This window comes from Equus caballus, chromosome 30 (assembly GCF_041296265.1).
Source record: "Equus caballus isolate H_3958 breed thoroughbred chromosome 30, TB-T2T, whole genome shotgun sequence".
Lineage (NCBI taxonomy): Eukaryota > Metazoa > Chordata > Mammalia > Perissodactyla > Equidae > Equus > Equus caballus.
In genome coordinates, this window is record NC_091713.1 from 14,815,393 (window position 1) to 14,837,942 (window position 22,550).

Below are 22,550 nucleotides of genomic sequence, written 5' to 3' on the forward strand. Positions count from 1 at the left end.
CTCAGTAAAGAGAAGGGCTCTGTTAAATTTCCCAGGTATTTAATTGGACCCCCTGAAGGGCTACATCCTTTAGGTGTAAGGACAAATGAAAATCGGTCAGCCCTCACAAGACCAAACTCAGTTCTAATCAGATCAACCCCAGACTGGATAAGATGATCTGACCCTAGTGTAGAAAGGAAACATACAGTGATTTAAATTAAAACTTGATAGGTTTCGCAGGAAAATAGGTCAGTAGAAAATATCTAGGCTGAAGCATGGAGAGAAAAAAATGGATGGAAAATTAAAAAATAAATTAAGATTCATATTAGTGAAAAAATTAACATGGGTATATTTATAGTTCTAGAAGGAGATGAAAGAGAAAATAGGACAAACAATATTTGAGAAAATAATGGATGAGAACTTTTGAAAGCTAACTAAAGTCATAAATCTGTACATAGATTCAAGAATTTTTATGACTCCATGACAGGATAAATACATCTAGGCACATAATACCTCCAGGCACATAATAGTAAAACTTCTGAAAACCAAGATAAAGAGAAAATTTTACTAACAACCCGAGGAAAAAGGACGTGTAACTTCCAAAAAGCAATGAGAAGACAATTCACATTTCAGTGGAAATGATGGAAGTTGAAGATAATGGAAATGGCATCTTAAAACTGCTGAAAGGCGAAAACTTGTCAACCTATGATTCTATACCTAGCAAAATGATTTTTTACAAATGAAAGCAAAAACTGCAAAATATTATTGAAAGAAATTAAAGAAGACCTAGACAAATGGAAAGATCTTATATTCATAGATTGGAAGATTTAATATTGTTAAGATGGCAGTACTCCCCAAATTGATCTGCAGATTAAGTGCAGTCCTTATCAAAATCCAAGCTACATTTTTGGTAGAAATTGACAGGCTGGTTCCAAAAATTATGTAGAAATTCATGGGACTCAGAATAATCAAAACAGTTTTATAAAAGAAGAACAAAGTTGGAGAACTCACACTTCTGATTTCAAAACTTACTGCAAAGCAATAGTAATAAAGGTTGTGTGGTCCTGGTGTGAGGATCACATGTGGATTGATGAAATATAATTAGAAGTCCAGAAATAAAACTGTATATGTGTGGTCACTTGAGTTTTTGACAAGGATACCAAAACCATTCAAGGGAATTGAAAAAATATTCTTTTCAACAAATGGTGCAAGAACAACTGGATATCAACTTGCACGTTTTGCAAAAGAAAATTGGACCCTCCCTCACACTATATATAAAAATTAACTCAAAATAGGTCATAGACTTAAATTGAAGAACTAAAACTATGAAACTCTTAGAAGGAAACATAGGTGTAAATTTTTGTGACCTTGGGTGGAGCAGTAATTTCTTAAATATATACCAAAACCACAAGTACCAAAGAAAATACATCAATTAGATTTCATCAAGATTAAAAACTTTAGTGCTTCCAAAAAAACACTGTCAGGAAAGTGAAAAGACGATCCACAGAATGGGAGAAAATATTTGCAAATCATATATCTGATAAGGGTCTAGTATCCAGAAATACATAAAGAACACTTACAGTGTGACAATAAAAACACAAACAACCTAAGAATTTGACAAATGATTTCAATACACATTTCTTCAAAGAAGATATATAGATGACCAATAGACACATGAAAAGATGCTCAACATCATTAGTCATTAGGGAAGTGTAAGTCAAAGCCCTAATAAGATACCATTTCCTACCTGCTAAGGTGGCTGTAATAAAAAAGGCAATAACAGTTGTTGACAAGGATGTGGAGAGATTGGAACTCTTGTGCACTGCTCGTGGGATTGTAAAATGGTGCAACCACTTTAGAAAACAACCATTTAATCCAGCAATTCTGTTCCTAGATACACGCTCAAGAGAATTGAAAACATACGTACACACAAAACCTTGTGCATCAGTGTTCATTGTAGCCTTAGTCATAATAGCCAAAAAGTGGAAACTATCCAAATACCCATCAACTGATGAATGATAGAAAAATGTGATATATCCATACAATGGGACATTATTCAACCACACAAAGAATGAAGTACTGATATATGCTACAACATGGGTGAACCTTGAAATCATGCTAAGTGAAATTAATCAGACACAAAAGGTCACATGTTGTATAATTCCATTTTTATGAAATATCTAGGATAGACAAATCCATAGAGCAGAAGGTGAATTAGTGGTTGTCAGGGGCTGGTGGGAGAGGGGAGTGGGCCTTTCTGCTTCTGGGTATAGGATTTCTTTTTAGGGTGATGAAAATATTCTGGCATTAGATAGTGGTGGTGATTGTACAACTTTGTAAATATACTGAAAACCAGTGAACTGTATAGTTTAAAAGGATGAATTTTATAGTATATGAATTATGTTTCGATAAAACTTTTAAATGAAGGCAAAATAAAGATGTTTTTAGACAATGGAAAACAGAATCTGTCATCAGTAGACTTAGTCTAAAGGAAATACTGAAGGCAATCTAAGGCAGAAGGAAAATGATCCTAGATGAAGCACAGAAATGTACAAAAGAAAGCTTTAGAAAGAGTAAAGAGGTCTTTTAATCTCACTGAAAGGGTACATGTCTTTTGATGACTCTGTAAAACAGTAACAATAATGCCTTGTAGGGTATACATATGTAGGCTTGGATTTCATGACTACAACATTGAGTGGGAGGTGGGAGTATGGATTTAATGTGTTCTGAGGTCCAATTATTGTCTAGGAGGTGGTAAGAATACTAATTTAGGGGCTGGCCCCGTGGCCAAGTGGTTAAGTTCGCGCGCTCCGCTGCAGGTGGCCCGGTGTTTCCTTAGTTCGAATCCTGGGCGCGGACATGGCACTGCTCATCGGACCACGCTGAGGCAGCGTCCCACATGCCACAACTAGAAGAACCCACAACGAAGAATACACAACTATGTACCGGGGGCTTTGGGGAGAAAAAGGAAAAAATAAAATCTTTAAAAAAAAAAAAAAAAGAATACTAATTTAATAAATCAATATTATAAGTTGTAATCTTTAGGATAGCTACTTAAGAGTGTTATAGTGTATAACTAATAAACTATGGGGTGGGAAATCAAATGATGGAAAATAAAAAAGAATAGTGAGCAGATAGGATAAACAAAATAATACATCCAAGTGTTTAAGCAGTTATACAAAATATAAACTGAGTAAATAATCCAGGCAAAATAAAAAGATTGTTCACTTAAAGAAAGAAAATTCAGGAATATCTGCTATGTTGAGTATACATCTTCAATATAAGAATATAGAAAAATTACAAATGTTGAAAATGCATATACCATGCAAACGCTAAATTAAAGCAATGTGACTATTCTAAAATCACACAAAGTAGACTTAGGTGAAGAAATATTTCTCCATCTAACCACATATAAAGAAAGAAATGTCACATGCTAACAGATTTATATGTCAGGGAAATACATATACCCATTGAGCTGTTTTTACTCACAACACTTCTGACACCAAATGTGTGGTTTTCCTTTTTCTCTTACCAACCCTTCTCCAACTCTCTGAACACCAACTGAGTGTCTAACAAATCAATTCAATTTGAACACTATCTACCTGGAGTTAGCATGAGATCCCAAAAGTTAAAGGTCTCAGTCCCATAAGACTCCCCCTACTTTAGATGCCATTCACAAGTTTCAGGCCACCAGTACTTCTGACCAACCAACTATAAATTAGGGGTTCCCACAACTCCCTCCTCAAGTTCAATAATTTGTTAGAAGAACTCTCAGAACTCAGGAATTTTACTTAGTATTACTGGTTTATTATAAAAGATATAACTCTGGAACTGCCAAATGGACAAGATGCATAGGGCAATGTATGGGAGGAGGGGTGTGGAGCTTGCCGCTCTGAGTACACTGCTCTCCCAGCGCCTTGATGTGTTCAGCAACCTGGAAGCTCCCAGCACCCCTTCATTTAGGGGTTTCTGTGGCGATTTCATTGCATAGGCATGATTGATGAAATCATTTGCCATTAACAACTCAATCTGTGGCCTCTCTCCCCTTCCGTGGGGGTTTGGGATGGGGCTGAAAGTTACAAGCTTCTAATCATGGCTTAGTCTTTCTGGCAGCCAGCCCCCATGCTGAGACTATCTAGGGCCCCCAACCACCTGTCATCTCATTAACATACAAAAGACAATCTTGTCACTCCACAGATTCCAAGGTTTTAGCATCTGTGTCCCAGGAACTAGGGACAGAGGCCAAATATTTATTTTTATTATACCACATCCATTATAACTTTGTATTGCCTAATTAATAGCTTTTATGTATATAGAGCAAAAATGGGCAGAACTAAAAGGATAGACATATCAATTTCATAGTAGGAGATTTTAACACATTTTAATAGCTGAGAGAACAAGTATACAAAAATCAGTAAGGAATAAAAGATGTGAACAGCTCTTAAACTCAACTTAATTGACTATACTCAACAACTGATGACCGCTTATTTCTTGTCTAGTACACATGAAACATTTAACACTTACTAGTGTATAGAAACGCAACTGATTTTTTTGTATATGGACTTTATATCCTGTGACCATTGTAAATCCACTTAATTGGTTTCAGGAGCTATTTTTTATATCTATGGCTCCCTGTTACGTTATCTACCTTTGGGTGCTGCCAGTCTTTATTTCCTGTCCCTGCCTGCTTTACAGCTATCAAAGTAAAAATTCCATCTCCAGAGTTTGGCAGAAACCTTCAGGGTGAAAGCCAGCTAAGCTTGCTCATCCTTTAGTATTCTTAGATGCACTTGGTTTTTGTTTTATTGTTGAATAGGTATTTGTTTATTTTGTTGGGTGACTTCTCTTTATCATAGTGGTATAAAGTCTCATAGGTGCACTTAGTTTTGATGCTATACCAGTTTCTTTCATCTCAGCTCTAAAGTGTGTTTAAAAGTTTGTTTTAATAGTTTCTCACATTTATGATGTTTGGGAAGCTCATTCAGGGTATCTAATATTCCATACCACTAGAAATAGCAGTGTTTATTTTTCTACATGAACATTAGACTCAACCTGTGTACATAAAAAAGTGCTATTTTCAGTGGGTTAAAATTAAATTTACATATTAATTAAAGGAGATTTGATGCCCAGTTTTCTTTGGGATTACAATATGATATGTAATTTCAGAGAAGAAAGATGGGCAGTTTTCATAAACTTTTTGCTTGTTTCTTGTTATGTTAATTACTAGGTATTTTTTCTTCTGTTGCTGTTGTTGGGATATTTTCTACCGTTATATTTCCTTTTCTTGGAAAATATGAAAGATATTTATTTATATATACTAGTTGATACTACTTTTGTTACCAGCTACCTTACTGAATTACCTTGTTTCTGATTGTTTCCTTTTCATTTATTATTTTATTGTATACTTAAAAGTATACAATTATATCTTCTAGCAAAAATGATAAAATTTGGAGTTGTCAGCCTTTAAAAATCGGTTCAAGAGGTAAAGCAATTATTTGAGATCAAAGAATTGCCATTTGTGGAGCACAGATTCAGGTAGAAACCTAAATAGTGTCCTGTCAGGAGTAAGAGTCAGGGGCTTCTAAAGGCAAAGAAGGGAGGTTGTATTACAGAGTTTTTATTGGAGTTGGAGGCAGAAGCTCGTCTTGGCCAAACGTTGATGACTATTGATTCTATCTTCAGAGAGCCCCAAATCATCAGTTTTTGTGATCAGGATGTCCGTTTTCCTGCTGACTTCTCAAACAATTGCTTGTAAAACAGTTGCTGCTTTGGCCCAGTCCAAAGGTTTGACCCCGTCCAACATTCAAGACAGCAAGTCAAGTTCTCTGGAAAGGCAGCTTTGACTTCATTTTAAAATGGCTCCACTGAAGTAAATTTTGACATTTCCTCCTTTTATTGAGATCTTTCTTTGAAAGTGTCACTGATCAACCTTTGGAAAGCATTGCTTCCAACCATTGGAAAAGTATCATTGATCCCTCGTCTCCAGGAAGGTTTATTTCTGTTACGTCATGTCATGGTTGATCCCTTGCTGCCAGGAAGGCTCGTTTCTGATGTGTCGTGACCCACGTAGGAGGGAAAGTCGTTTCCTTAGGAGTCTTAGGCCACATTTGAGCAACAAGAGTGCCAGAGCAAAGCCTTACTGTCAAGTTCTTTTAAGGGCAAACATACCAAATAAGTCTAATTAGTTTAACGAAACTTTGGAATGTTCTGGGGGCCTTCTGGAAAACATACATTTTCTCATAGCATAAATTTTTCATTGTGGCACAAGACATGTTTACTAATATACCTTGACATCTTTTAGTTTTTCTAAGAAGCCAAAAGTGGATAAACCTATGCTTAGCAATTAGTGTCTAATATTTTATCTTTTTTGGAAATGATCTAGATACTCAATAAATTTCTATCATTTAAGATAATTTCACAGAACTCTAAGGTCTTGAAGTTATTTTAAATACATATATCATAACACATAATTATTGTTAAAAAGTTCACCAAAAAACCTTTTATCTTACTTACATCTATTTAGTTCACTTGTTACCAGTAATTATGTATGGGTTACCTACAGAAACTTCAGGAGACATTAGACAGTTAGCAATTTTTTGCTGCCAAATCTTGCAACAGGGACAACATGAACTTGTTTGACTTTTAGTAAACCTAGGTAGAACAAAGGTTTTTATAAATGCTGATAACTCTAAAGCCATGCCTATTTTAATTAATCCAAGAAATTTAAATTAGCTTTAGTACCTAATATTTTCCTAGATTATATGATCTTGAAATTCATTTGGGTTAGTTTTTGTTAAATTTTTGAGAGTATACTCAATTTATATAGCACTTATTTCTTTTAAAGCCAATTAAATAGAGCTCTGTTATAAACTAGTCGTGATAATACCGTCCAGAGGTAGAAAAATATCATATATTTACAACATATGTATATGAACATGCATGTAAACACACAGATACAAACAGAGATCTTATAGCCTTGGTTTTCAAATTTTCCTTAAATTAGATTTTTTGGGCAAGGGTGCTTCCACAGCAATCTGCATCTCTAAAAGCTCCCCTCTGTCTTGTCTTTTTATTTTCAGTCTTAGGAATTGGAGATGGTCTAGATAAGAGTTCCTGGAGTGGTTAGAAGCCTTTAGAGGTTTTGGAGTTGGTGAAAAGGAATGAGTGGAAACTGAATTGCCTCTAGAGCTGCATTTTCAGTTTTGCAAAGATTTGTAAGATGTAACTTAAATGACATTGTAGGTATTCACCCGTCTAACTACATTATCCTCAATTTGTTTCTTTCCCTCTAGGTACAAAGTTTTACTTTAGTTTTCCTATTAGGCTCAGAATAGGAAATTTGGCCAAATTCCAATTTTCCTGTTTGGCTGAATTTCTGATCATAAGTTATTAAATCCTTTGAAATCTCTTGTCAAGTTTCAGCTGGGACAAACAATAAATATTTCTGGGAGTATCAAATAACTCCATTAATTTTTAGTTTTAGTTTCCACTTGGTTGTTTAAGGGAGTAACTTAGCAATTTACCAGGAAATCTCTTAGTCTTGTTATCTCTGGGAGGTGTCCATACGGGGCCCTCCTTTGAGGCTGGATATCAGGGTGTCTCTAAAGCCATTAACTTAATGGACTTTTGTTTATGGTTGTATAGTCTTTTTTCTTAGGTATCTCATATCTTTAATTTTTCATTAGCTTTTTGCAACACAAATTTCAATAAGGCTATTTTGGAATTTTGAAGCCTTTGCTTTTAAGTGCACTTCTTAAATGATCTTTGAATTAGATCCAATGATCTAATTGGAATGTTCCTTCTAATGGCCATTGTTATTTCCCTGAGGGCTGACAGCAGTTTGGTAGGACAGTAGCTGCAAATGGGGTGCAACCCATATTTCTGTCCAGGCATATTTTGGGCCCCTAACCTGATGGTTACCAAGCTAAGCTCTCAGAACACGAAACAAGCTTAGTAAGATTTTCCATTTTTGTGAATATTTACAGCTTTCTGAATCATAGTTTTTAAGCAGGTGTGCTCGAAGGTTGTGCACTTGATTCTTTAGAAATTAAAGATTGTATTCAATGTGTGTGTTCTCAGATGGTTCTCAAATCTAGTGTGCAAAAAGACAAGTTTTGGGAGTTCAAAGGAGCCCCAAAGTGGCCACTGTAATTTTAAATCATCTTTTGTATTATTGGTCTACTGGGACAAAAATTTACAAGAGGAAGGACTGTAGTTCTTAAACATAAACCCAGCTGAAGTTCCCGAGGGAACTTCTTGGAAACTTTTAGAAGATGAGATTCCAGTGTTAAAGCACACCAAACAAAGAGACAAACAGAAAGCAGTTGCAAGCTCCAGGTTGTTACCTGTGTTTCTGACCCAGTGGCTCAGCTGTTTGGACAAATGACACAAAGACGGAATGTGAGTACTCATCAGAGGGAATAAACCCTTCCAAATGGCAACAGCCATCAGCTGCGTTGAGCTGGCTCAAATAGGGAAACCCTTCCAGACAGCAATAGCTATGAGCTACCGTAGGCTGGCCCAAACAGGGAACCCTTTTAGATGGCAGTAGCCGTGAGCTGGTTTTGAGACACTTGTCTCCTGGTTGATCAACCCCAAATTGGGCTGTTCTCCCCTGCATCTCAAAGAAAGGCAATCACCTCAATGAAAATCAGGGAGGTCAGAGCCTGAGAGGACTCACAGTCAGAGGAGGTGGTTTTCCGTGGAAACAGTGAGCACAAGGGGCTTCTGTAGGTATCGTATTTGGTTCCAGGGGATGCTGGTCCATGACAGTGAAATCATTTTAGATCCTACTTCTGACACCTTATATCAGCCTGTAAAAATCAGAAACCTGTTTAAGAGGTAAAGTGTTTATTTGGGAATCACAGAATTGCAGTTTGGGGAGCACAGATTCAGGTAGAAACCCAAATAGTGTCTCACTAGGGTGTAAAAGTCAAGGTCTTACAAAGAATTTTAAGATTACAAAGAATTACAAAGAATTTTCATTGGAGTTGGAGGCAGAAGCTGGTCTTGGCTAAACATTGATTGACGATTCTATCTTCAGAAAGTCCACAATCATCAATCTTTGTGATTGGGATGTCCATTTTCCTGATGACTTCTCAAACAATTGCTCATAAAACAATTGCTGTTTGGTCCCAGACCAAAGACTTGGCCCCATCCAAGGTTCAAGACCTCAAGGCAGTTTCTCTGGAAAGGCAGCTCTGACACCATTTAAAAATGGCTTCACTAAATCCAGTTTTGACAGAATGTACACTGACAATTTCCTTTTGACCTCTGCTTACTCCTTGAGTTCATTGATTTTGAGCTTTAACTCTCTATATAATTGTTTTTACCTGTGCATTAAATTTTTTTCTGAAGTGTAGTTCAGGCTGTCCTTTCTCCATTCTTGTTTCTCTATCTAACCCCATTTTATTCACCCAGATTCCGGGAATTCTTTAAAATATCTGATCAGCTGATATTAGTCACCTTATTTTCCAATGTTATTATGGTTTTATTCCTTTAAAAAACTTACATTTTCTGTCACTTCATGAGATTGATGGTGGGAGGGAAGTAAATGAGGGCTCCTAGTTTAGTCTCTCAAAACAATCTCTAAATACTAACTTAAAAAGAAAACGTCAACAAAAGTCAGTGTTCCTGGCTCTTATTTCTCTAATTGAGTGCTTCTTGGCTGGTCTTCACAGCTGAGGTTCTTTATACTACTTAAGTGTTTCCATCCTTTGAGGACCCCAAATCTTCTCTGTTCCTGCCTCTACATATCATTCATGAATGTCTTTGGTCTCTGTACTCTAGATCCTGGATGTTTTTGATACTTTTGATTTCTAGGCTATAAGATAATTAGATCCATACAAGGAGTGAGGTTCCAGTTACTCTCTTCTCTTTGCCTCTGGGTTTTAGCTAGTATGTTGGAACCAGATCAGGTTCAGAGTTAATCAGGATCCTGTGTTTAAAGGGATGAAGACATGAACTTGGAGTCAAACTGGAGATTTCCACCTACCTTTTCCCAAATGTAAACCTTGGTTCCTCACAAAGTAGACTCAAAGTTTGTGTATTAACATACACATCGCAAAGAGCGATGTTAAGATATGGGCTTCCAGGCCAATTGCTAGAGGACAAGACTTGAGTGAACTTAATCTGTTTGAGTTCACCGTATGGACAGAAGTGGAGTTACCTTTGTTTTTCAACACTTACCTCTTGACTCTAAGAGAGAGGATAATGCCTTTCTTGCTTTTTTCCCCCTCCCTAAAGCCCCAGTACATAGTTGTATATCCTAGTTGTAAGTCATTCTAGTTCTTCTGTGTGGGATGCCACCACAGCATGGCTTGATGAGTGGTGTGTCCACACCTAGTATCTGAACTGGCAAATCCTGGACCACCGAAGTGGAGCGTGCAAACTTAACCCCTTGGCCACCCCTCGGGACTGGCCTGAGCCTTTCTTGCTTTTGAGGTAGAGTATTTCTGTTCACTCCTAACTTGAATTTTAGGAAGAAAAAGATAGCAGGATACATTTTACAGAAAAGGGAGGTAGAACAGAGTGAATTTGTCCAAGCACTTGTCTTTGTTTGATAAAGTTCCTCCAGGTACTTTGAAATGACTAGTGCATTATATTTAAGGCCAATATTAACAGATATTGTGTTTTCAGAGAAAGCAGAGGTCCTCCCTAACAAAATGTATTTCGTCATTATATATTACTTCTTTAAAGTCATTTCATATTTGGAAATCAGTGAAAGAATGGCAGAATGAAATCAATAAAACAACTGAATAGGAGAATGAAATCAGTGGATGAATGTGTTTCTAAAATAGGAGTAAAGATGTAAGCTGCTTTCATCTTTCTGATGGGGAAGGGGAGATCTGCTCCACAACTTCTTCCCAGCACTTACACTTTTAACTATTAAATTCCTTGTTTCTGTGTTTAATTTTTGTCTTCATCAATAGACTATAAATGAAGGCAAGGATTGAACTTCTTTGTTCAATATACTCAGTATGTAGTACAGTGCTTGTAAATATAATAATTTTCCTTATTAGAGATTAAAAACAGAAAAATGAAAGTTTTTTATTTCTTGCTTCTTTGTCTTGGGTAATGAAAATAATACTTATTAATCGTGTACCGTAATCCAAACATGCTCTGTGCCCTTGATTAGGGTCACAGGCTAATCAGCAAGAGGGAAGGTACAGAGCAGCGAGATCTTCTTCTATAATTTTGGGGCATATCTTTCCAATTTTATTTCTATTCATAGGTAATAAAATTGGGATAGTTTTAAACATTAATATCTAACTAGCTTTTCTTACCAAATATTTTGTCTTTTTCACACGTGTTGAAATAATTCTTTGTAAAACTGATTTCTAAAGGCTCCATAAAAGTCCGTTATGTGGATGTTGTATAGTTTACTTAACTATAACCTTAGCTAGAATGTTCGCTCCATGAATATAGGATCTTTTTCCTCTCACTTCACTGCAATTCCCCAGCACCTACAGTAGTATCTAGTACATAATAGGTGCTCAAGGCATATTTGTAGGATGAATGAATGAAATATTTATGTTGTTCTGTTTTTTCTATGTTATAAATAATGCTCTCTAAAACCCTTTTATACATAATGCTTTCACTGCATTTCACATTATTTTCTAAATCATTTATTTTTATTTAATTTTATTTTTTATTTATTTTTTCTTAAAGATTGGCACCTGAGCTAACAACTCAATCTCCTTTTCTTTTTTTAAGATTTTATTTTTTCCTTTTTCTCCCCAAAGACCTCCCGGTACATAGTTGTATATTCTTCATTGTGGGTCTTCTACTTGTGGTATGTGGGTCGCTGCCTCAGCGTGGTTTGATGAGCAGTGCCATGTCTGCGCCCAGGATTCGAACCAATGAAACACTGGGCTGCCTGCAGCGGAGCGTGTGAACCCAACCTCTCGGCCAAGGGGCCAGCCCCAACCAATCTCCTTTTTTTTTTTCCTGCTTTTTTTCTCCCCAAACCCCCCCGGTATATAGTTGTATATTCTAGTTGTAGGTCCCTCTAGTTGTGGCATGTGGGACGCCACCTCAACGTGGCCTGATGAGCGGTGCCATGTCTGCGCCCAGGATCCGAACCGGCAAAACCCTGGGCTGCCGAAGTGGAGCGCAGGAACTTAACCACTTGGCGACAGGGCCGGCCCCTAAATTGTTTATTTTAGAATAAATTTCCAGAACCTGATCTTGCTGGTTGAAAGGATATGGACAAAGTTATATGATTTCAGATTGGTTTTCTTTTCTCTATGAAATAATGTTATCTGTGGATTTCTATTTTTTTATACTTTAATTTTGAAACTTTCCATTAATAATTATATTCCATTAGAATAAAGAGTTTTTTCTTTTAAGTGCATTTCTTTTTATTCAGTGAGCAGTTAGTGATTTTGTGACTGACTGGAATATAGGGTTTTTGTTCTTGCGGGTGAAAGATGAGGATTGAAATGTCACTTGAGCAAAGCAGTGAAGGACTTGGTCTGCTATGCTAGTAAGGAACTTTATTCTAGAGGAGTGGGAGTCCTCTCAAATGTTAGTAAGCAGAGTGGTGATGTAATCACAGTGCTCTTGAAAAGGTAATATTAATGATAGTGTGGAGGAAGGATTGGATAGAGAAGAGGCCAGACGCAGGGAGATCCTGGATTTCTCGCTCTCTGGCCCCCACATCTGATCAGTCACCTACTTTTATATCCTCGGTATTTCTTGAATTTCTCCTCAGTATCTTTCACCTCAACATTGCTGTAACCTTCTTATTTCTTTCCCTGCCTCAGAACCATTCCCTGCAGATCTATTAAAGTGATCTAGCTAAAACCGACTATGAAGAATGGTTGCCTGTTATCTGCCTTTTAAGGTGCCGGTTGAGTTAACATGGCCTGCAAGTGCTTCCGTTATTTGGATCCTTCAGCCTCCTTTCTTGCTCCTCCTGCTGGGAGCAAATCCTTTCCTAGGAAAGAACACTGCTTATTGTCCCTGAACATCTTAACCCCTCTCTCCAACACAGATATTTCTTTCTTCTCTGCTTTGCTCGTGCCGTCCCCACTTCCCAAAACATCTCCTCTGTCCAATCAAACCCCTGTAGTCCCCTTTTTCTGCAGTTTTTTGTGTAAGACTCAGGTGTCAGTCATCTCTTCCAAGAAGCTTTAACACATATATTCAAATATTATACTCCTCCCTCCCCCACTCCCAGCTTCTGAGTCAGGAATCTCTCTTCTGTGCTTTTTATGGGACCTTGTTTTTTACCTTTCCTTTCCATGTTGTACTGTAATTATCTGTTTAGGTCTCTTTCCCACACTGGACTGTGAGATTTTTGAGGGCAAGGACTCTTTTATTCATCTTTGTATTCTCAGCAGTTAATGTAATGTCTAGCATATAGTAAGGTGGTTAAAAAGGAGTTTGTTATCATTTTTCAGATGAAATAATGAGGACTTGGACTAGGTTAGTGGTGGTGGGAGAGACAGATTGGAAAGAAATGACAAAGGTATAAGTCATGGATGCTTGAGGTATGCAACTTGAGTAAATGCGCTGGGTATACAGATTTTTGACTTGTTACATTTGAGATGTTTGCTGAACATTGTAGAGAGACGACTATTAGGCAACTAATAATATGGGTCTAGATATTAGGAAATAATTATTTAGAAGTCATCAGCATTTAGGTGTTAATTGGGGCATTTGGAATAGATAATACAAATCAGGAAGAAGAGGAGGTATAAAAAAGGTGGAGTAGGGATCCTTGGGGAACAACATTTAACAGGTTGCAGAAAAAAAAAGGTAGGGAAGTATATTGATTGTCAGCAATGTCCAGTAATAAAGACAGGTCCAAGCGATGATAATTGAGAACAATATATTTTATTTGGAAATTGGAAGGTCATTATTGATCTTTGAGAGAATAATTTCAGTCCAGTAGAATGAGGGAGTCCAGTAGATTGAAATAGGTGATTGAAAGAGATGGAGAAGCAAATAAATGATGAGCAAGTGGAAAAAACAAGCATATTTTCCTCTTAAAAATGTGCTTTCTGGAGAAATGATGCCTTTTGGAAAAGGGATGTGATATCAGTTCCTTGAGGGTAAGGTAGCATGGCAGTAAATTTTTTCATTTTGGATGGGAGATGGTCTTGGAAAAGTTTATCAACTGATATTCATGAGCCAGAAGAAAGGGGGCTTGAAGTCCAGAAACAAACCTTTAATGGAACAAGGGCAAGAAGGGAAGGAAGGGTAGGCTCGAGGATCAAGATCTCAAATGATACTGTTAGCCTTGAAAGTGGTGAGGGCACTTCTTCCTTGGATTCTGAAGGAAAAGAAGTAAAGATAAGTAGAAATTTAGAAACATTAAAAGATGGTATGAGGGAATGTGAGGGATCTATTTTTGTGAACTGGCTAACAGGTCATCAATTGTGGGTGGATAGGACAGAGGTGGCATAGATGGTGGTGGCAGGGTGGCATGGGGTATTTAGAAGATTGGTAAAGGACAAAGAATTAATGGTGGGACTGCGGTTGGATTTTAGAACTCAGCTGAGAGTGAGCTATGGAAAAAAGGGAAGTAATTATAAAAATACTTAAAGAGTAATTTTTTTTTGTAAAAGGGACTGAATAAAAGGATAGGGCACTGGAGAATGACTTGTAAGTTCCTCCTTAGGATTGAGTGGGCAGACAGTTAAGGACAGCGATATTTGCTCTACAGTCTTAATGCTTGGAAGAATTGGAGAATGGGGTGCAGGGCTGGGGAGTGGGCTGCAGCAGACCGGGAATAAGTCCTGCCTGGTCACAGGTCCCTGCGATTTAGACCTCAAGAGTCAACTCAGGGTGCTTAATGCTTGACTGATAATATTTGTGGATTAGTGTGAGAAGGTGTCTTTTTTTGCCTGTGTTTCTTTTTTGGTCTATTCTTGCTCTTTATGTGTATTGATTAAAGTATGTAAAATAAAAGCAGCAAACATTGCAGATAATTTATTATTTTAAGACAGAGTGAATTTTGTATAGAAAAGTAATATTGGCTGGATTATGAGCTCTTGCTGCTTAATTATTCATTCTTGGTTAAAATATCTCTGGTGGCTTCACATACCCTGTAGTGTTTATCAACTAACAGATTTTGAAATGCAAAGACAACCCTAAAGAGATCACTGTTTCCTCCAAGGCATTTTGTCTTCTATGAGGAATTTGTAAATAGGTATATAGACCCAGTAGATAGGCTCACCTCTGGCACTGATGATAGCAGCATTTCTATCAAATATGCTTTTACTTAAAAAAATAACACTATGAAAATAAAAGCACAATTTATGGAACTCCTATAAGAATTGCATAAATCATGGGAAACAATAAAGGAGCAAGAGATAATTGAAAATCAACAGCTCTACGAGTTAAGAACCTTCTCTCTACGACTCAATTGTTGTCAGTTACTGCTTAACTTAACGCTGGGTTTTCCTTTTTGCTTTCAGGAAAACCTTTAACTTACGCCCTGGGTGTTGCCTGTCCACAGTTTCCTGGTGGCTCACCGCTTCTGCCTGCTCCAACCTTGCTCCGGCAGCTTCAAGGCTTCTGGGCTTCAGAGCTTGTTGTGAAAGCTTGCTGCTTTGGCCTGCTACCCCTGCTTCAGGTGTCAAAAGCTTTTAATTAGCTTGCTTCCTCTAATTACTATAACTAGGCCCTTATGTGTCTGCATAACCTAGCCCTAAGGTCTGAAAGGAGAATTATTTTTAGCCATTCATTCTTCCTTAAAAACTCTTGTCCCCTGGCTCTCCTGGGATTCAAGGGAGATAGAAGTGTGAAGTTGTACTGCATGATGCTCCTTTGCAGGGCTAGTCCTCAGTCTATAGGGGCACACTGGTGTGGGCATCCTGTATCTTTATAGCCAGTGTCTGTTCTGATTGGCCGATGCCCATGCTGTACCAATTTTTAAATATTTTGACTGTCACTACTGTATATATAAATTGTGTCTCCATAGAGAGGCTACCTCTAGCCGTTTAGTAAACTCTTTGTAGTGTTTTAGTTTGCTTGTTAAAGAGATTTAGTATTTTTTCATTAAGTATTTTGAACATAAACTGATCACTAACAGAACAGTTTATAAAAAGCAATTACAGTGATTTCCATACATATTAACAATGATCATCATTAACATGTCCGTAGGTATCAAGCTTAGAGGCATGATGAATGGGAAGATCTCTTTAGGACCTATAGAACTATTCAGTACTTAGTAGTCAAGAACGTCAGCTCTGTAGTCAGATAGTGAGCACTGTAGAACCCACTTTAAGTGGTATAAGAATTAAATAAGGTGATATGTGTAATGTGCTTAGCCCAGTGCCAGGCACATAGTAAGCTTTCTATAAATAAAGTTGTTTTTATCTTATTATTGTTAATAATAAATGATGGTAGACATTATACAGAGGAGATAAAAAGGAGACAAAAGCAATAAACAGCAGACAAAAGATAATGAAGGCTAAACTGTGAAGTCAAGACTTTAGGCTGTATATATTGTTAAGAGAGCGACATGAGCTGGAATAATCTGATATACGCTTAATAAATCTTAATATACATGATTGTATTTCATTCATCATAATGCCTTATTTTTATTTGAGTTTCAGTATCAGTTTAGAAGTGTACTTAAAGTTGAGAGTATTGATGCTTTAGATCTTTCTATGTATATACACTCATATAGATTACAAATCATTCATCATTTATTCCACAAATATCCACTGAGTACCTATTGATTCCCAAGCATTGGGCATATAGTGAACAAATGAGAAAAAATAGTCTCTGCCCTCATATTTTAGTAAGTGAGGCAAACAATAAACAAAGTACATAAATCGAGTATATAGTTTGTTAAATAATAAGAGCTAAGGGGAAAAGGAAGCAAAGAAAAGGGATATGAAGTGTGAAAGGGCAGAATGCCATTTCAGTGAGGGAGGGAGAGAGCAAACCATGTGGCCACATAGGGGAGACTATTCAAGACCTGGGGAGCAGCAAGTGCAGAGGTCCTGAGTTGGGTTGAACGAGGTGACCAGTATGTCTGGAGCAGAGTGAGCGAGGAGGGGACTAGCAGGAGACCTGGGAGGTTGGAGGACCAGAATACGTTACCCTTATAAGTTACAGTAAGGATTTTGACTGTTACTTGGAGAGAGATTGGAAACTGTTGGAAGTTTTGGAGTAGAATAGTGTCATGATCAGAGCTATGTTTAAACAGGATCACTCTGGTTGCTGTGTTGAGAATGGACTGTGGGGAGTGAGGACACAGAGAGGCTGGGTGGGACAAGCTAGGCAGGATATAATGGTAGGTGGGAATGATGTAGACCAGAAGAGGAATGGTGAATTCTGGATGTATTGAATATAGACTAGATTTGCAGAACTACATGTTCTTGGATATTGAAATTCTATTCAATATGGTGTGATCCTTCCTAAGTTGTATGTTGTAGCTTTAAGTGATGATGCTTAAATTGTGTTTAAGAGCTCATTCCTTTACATTTGTCACCTCCTGATTTTTTCTGTAGTGTTTGCAGTTTTTCTAATACCATAATGCTTTTAATGTGAAGTCTTTAAAGACATCTCTACATTTGGTGTTTTTAAAATATATCTTTGTTCTGTGTTAAACTTATAATCTTCCAGTCAACACTAAAAGTACTTTTCATTTTGATCAAATTAAGTAAGAAGAACATTTTAACATACTACCCTCTTATATGTCAATTTGCTAGGGTTCTTGAAAAATATAGAACCTGAAGTGAGAGTTCTAGGAGAATCCTCTTTTTTCTAGTTTTCTTCTACTGAAATGAACATAAAAATGATCTGTAGTGGTAAAGGAGAAAAGCAAGATCAATTTTATATTTTATCACTTCACCAGCTTCATATTCTTGTCTCCATCATGTCATCAAGTTGATAATTCAAGAATATTTCCTAAACTGACACTCTTTATTTCACCACATCCCACCTCATTCTAGAAGTTTCTAGTCAGCTCATGAAACTGTTATAAGAGAGCTTTGAGAATGTTTTTCATCCTGCAGCAGCATGGCATTCCTGGTTACCACAGAAATGTGTTGAATGGGTCTCATTTTGGCCCTTTTCAGCCACATTACAATACCTCAATAATTAGTGGTCATTTCATGACCAAGATGAGGTGTGGTATTCCACACTATCCCATTCAATGCTTCAAATTCTGCATATTCTGTACAGAAAATGTAGAATGGTAAATAGAAATTGTATACCTAGAAATACCTGATTTTGTAATATTTTGGTACTTGTCTTTCTCAGTATACATATGGCATAGAAATTTATAGGTATATATTTTATGTGTATATATAGAAAAATAATCAGCATTCGAACTTTAGTAAATTTCTTTTAAACAGTTTATTGTGAACGTTTCCCTATTAAATAGTATTCTTTAGCAGCGTTTTTGAGAATATGAATAATCTTCTGTCATTTTATGATATATTTAGTCAATTTCATCTTTCAGAATGCTTATTTCCAATATTTTACTTCTGGAAACAACACTGTGGTAAATATTGTGGCTTAGTTTTTATTTGTATGTATTTTCAATTGAGGATATTTCTAGTGATATTTCTATGTATATGTATGTGTCATGGGTATACCATTATAGGAAGTTAGAAGTTGAAGAGATCAAAGTTGCTTATTTCATAGTTAAAGAACTTGAAGAAACGGGGATGTATAATGTCAGCCACGTGTTAGTGGGAGAGCAAGCGCCAGTTTAGAGACTGGACTCGTGCTTCGCACAAGGCCTGACACAGTAACAGCTACCGCCTGCTGAACTCTTACTAAGTGCCAGACCCTGTTGTAAGCACTTTATACTTGTATTAATCATTTTAATCTTTACTACAATTATATAAGGTAAGTACTGTTATTAACTCTGTTAAATCGATGAGAACACTGAAACTTTGAAAGGTTGTTGGCCCAGAGTTATACAGCTAATGACAGAGCCAGGGTTCAAACCCAAGAGGTCTGGCTGCAGAGTCCATGCTGTTGCCGGCACCCTGAATAGCCAATAAAATGCTAGCTCAGTGTCGGAGGGTTCAGTAAATGCTAGATTATTGCTGCTGCACAGCTCCATCATCCAGAGGTGGTTTTGGTTCCAGGATTTTTTGGCTTTTAGAAAGATAGCTTAGTGCGTATACTCTATTTTATATAGCACTCCTGTTGGCATTTGCAGCAGCACCTCATAAGCAAAGGCATTAGTGTTTCTGCAGCAAAGCGTGTTTGTCTACATTAAGTGAGATTAAAAAACTAGAAAACTATAATTAGCCTCATGTCAGTACATGCTGCCAAATGAGTTGTAAAAATCTTCTGGCTTTTAGAATTTCAGGTAAGGGATTGTAGATCTGCATAAAACTCTTAGTAGAGTACCCGGCATTTAGAACACACTCCCTATGTGTTGGTAGATACTGCTATCACTACTACTACTGTAAATCATTACAGACTTATATACGCATACGCATAGAAAATTGGTGAATCACGCAGCGCTAGGATTTCTCACATCATGACCTGAGGAAGGGAAGATGTCAGTGTTAGAGTCTTTCAGCCATTCTTCCCTAAGTCATAATAAGAGAGGGCTTAAGTGGTAGCCTTCTGTGTGTCTTCCCTGTCCTAAACGTAGGCATATCTGGCTCAGTGCTCCTGTCCTTCCCTCCATTTGCACTCCAAATTATGCAACATATAATTTGAGTCTACAGAGTAGCTAAATTTGTGTTTTTAGCCTTTCAGAGGTCTTAGTGTCTCAAGTTTTTCCTTGCTCTTAATTATAGCCCCGTTTATTTTTTCCCCAGCTTTGTTGAGATATACTTGACATATAACATTGTGTAAGTTTAAGGTGTACAAAGTGATGATTTGATACGTGTATATATTACAAAATAATTACCACAGTAAGGTTAACACCTCCGTCACCTCATGTAATTACCTGTTTTCGTGGTTTATTTTTTGTGGTGAGAACATCTAAGATCTACTCTCAGCAACATTCAGGTATATAATACAATATCATTAACTATCGTCAGCATGCTGTACATTAGATCCTTGGAACTTACTCATCTTGTAACTGGAAGTTTGTCCCCTTTGACCAACATCTCCTCGTTTCTCCCACTCCCCAGTCCCTGGCAACCACCGTTCTACTCTCTGTTTCTCTGATTCTGACTTTTTTAGATCTTGTATAAGTGAGATCATTTACTGTCTTTCTGTATCTGGCTTATTTCACTTAGCATAATGTCCTCCAGGTTTATCCATGTTGTCGCAGAAGCGGGATCTCCTTCTTTTTTATAGATGAATAATATTCCATTATATATCCATATACACACACCACATTTTCTTTATCCATTCATCTGTCGGTGGACATTTAGGTTGTTTATATGTCTTGTACAAACTCTTTTATTTAAGCACGAGCCCACTAGGAGAGCAATTTAACTGACCCATCATTTCTCCAGATATGATCAGATGCAGCTAAAGACTAAAGTGATTGTATTTGAAATTGAGATATTTCCTCTTTCTTCCGACCATTTTAGTTGATGAAATACTATAATCACAGTCCTATAACCATTTATGACACTTACCAAGAAATGTTCTAGTTTATATAGTATTATACACTGATTTTAATTATATGGTTATATTACTTTTATTGCAATCTGATCCAAATATAAATTTATTTAAATGCACTTGATATATACATTTGATTAAGATTTTAAAAATTATGACACTTGAATTTAAACCTATTCTCTATCCTTGAAAATATCTCTCTGGACTGTTTGAAGATGTGCTGTATGTACTTTCTTCTCTCCTGAGCAATAGGGTAGTATTTGTCTTCCCCTTCCTCAGCCCCCGGTAGTGGAAACATCCTCACTGAACCTGTTATCTCCTCTTCTGTAGGTCGCTCTCAGTCCTGTAGCATCCCCAACAAGCTCGAAGGGTTTTTAGAGATTATTTAGTCAAACTGGAGAGAAAAATAGAAACAGGAATGTAATCAGTTTGTTGAGGGTGAGAATGGGGGCTTATTTATTTGTGTTTGACAGGTTTTTGATCCATAACTAAAATACAGAAATATCTGTTCTTTTTTTTGTTGGAAAGGAGTGTGTAAAGTCAACAGTTTGTAGAGCTGTTAGCCTTAAATGATCTTTAGGGAGGGGAGGGGTGTGTGTGTGTGTGTGTGTGTGTGCGCGCACGCGCATGTGCACATATGCATGTGTTGGGGGTTGTGGTATTGTGTGTAGGACTATGTGGTGTGAAAAATATCACATTCAGTTTATTTCGTATTGTTTGATCCCCACGAAACATATTTGTTTTGGCAGCTGGTATTCCCTGTAGCATCATGTTGGAATTTGGCATGCGTTATTTAATAAGCTCTAGTTATTTTATGTTGTACATTTTGATCAATTTCTTAGTGACAGTAGATGAGTTTAAATTCTAGGGCAGAAAACTTGAAAAGGAGAATATAATATATAATTACCAACTGATAAATGTTCAGAAATACATTTGTTTGGCACATGTTCACTAATGTAACTTTTTCAACTGACAGTATTATTTGATTTAGGATCTTAGAATTTGAACTGCATGGAAATCATTGATAATTTTGGTATTTATTTTTTTACAGAGAGGAAAAAGGAAAATGGATGACTGTAAAAAATATCATTTGCCATATTTTAAAAGTTGTATTTCCTTTTCTAGGTTGCTGTGGTGAAACTAAAAAATGCAGATAAGGTATTTGCCATGAAAATATTGAATAAATGGGAAATGCTGAAAAGAGCTGAGGTAAGATTCTAATTATTGGAATATTTAAATAATATTTTAGAAATACTTTTAGAGAACTATAAAATTACAGAGAGTCAGTAGATCTTTGAATATCACTTAGTTACATTTTATCTATGATGCATTACATTTTCAGGCCTAAGAGACAAATCCAGCAATTCACAATGGTGATATAGTTATGATAAAAGTTATAATTTGTAATGCTTATTTAATATTGGCTGAAAACCAAATGGAAACACTTGTACTGTGGGGCTTATACATTTATGTTAAAAGGATGTGTGGAAACCAGTTTCTTTTATAGGAAGAAATTTTGTAGTGATTGGTTCTCAATTTGACATAACTTGTTTATATTATTTTCTGTTTATCTGTATTCTGCTCTAAGCAAAAGTTAGCATGAGTTTTGAATATGCCGTCTCAGAATTCTTTATATTGCTGATTATGCAGTAGGATTTATATTTGGGTTATACATTATTAAAGAATGGTAGTAAAATCTGGTATTATAAGAATTGTCAACGTTTTTATATTGGTGCTAGATTTGAGGGAAAGATTTGCTGGAGTGATGTGTAAAATATCTAATAGCTGGTATGGTAGGGTCAGAACTGACATTACATATAAGCTTGGGGTGGGCTTCTGGAGGTCTCCTGCTGTGCTGGATAGTAGTGAGGGGCAGAATGGGGTAGGGCACCGAGGGGCCTCAGGGAAGCAGAAGTATTACTGGTGTGGAAATTTTCAGTATTTTAACGTACAGAGGGATTGTACTGCTGCGTAGGCCAAGTCTTAGCCTTGGAGGTTAGTTAAGATCCGTAAGAGGATAATGAGAAATTAGCCTTTAGAAATCTGGGGCCGGCCCCATG

The 22,550-nt window shown here is 36.8% G+C and overlaps 1 protein-coding gene across 20 annotated transcripts in view; it reads left to right on the top strand.

Annotated features, from left to right (window-relative positions):
- CDC42BPA (CDC42 binding protein kinase alpha) overlaps window positions 1-22,550 on the top strand; it is a 327,011-nt gene that overhangs the window by 90,622 nt on the left and 213,839 nt on the right. For 18 of the 20 annotated variants that reach the window (XR_011434078.1, XM_070255597.1, XM_005607958.4 and 15 more), the window contains one exon: window positions 21,616-21,699. Coding sequence is in view for 19 of the 20 variants with exons in the window: in XM_070255597.1 (XP_070111698.1) it covers window positions 21,616-21,699 (84 nt within the window). In the remaining variant the exon portion in view is untranslated. Of the gene's footprint in view, window positions 1-15,407; window positions 15,566-21,615; window positions 21,700-22,550 lie in introns of all 20 variants that reach the window. The other 2 variants (XM_070255590.1, XM_070255595.1) reach the window with 1 other exon arrangement.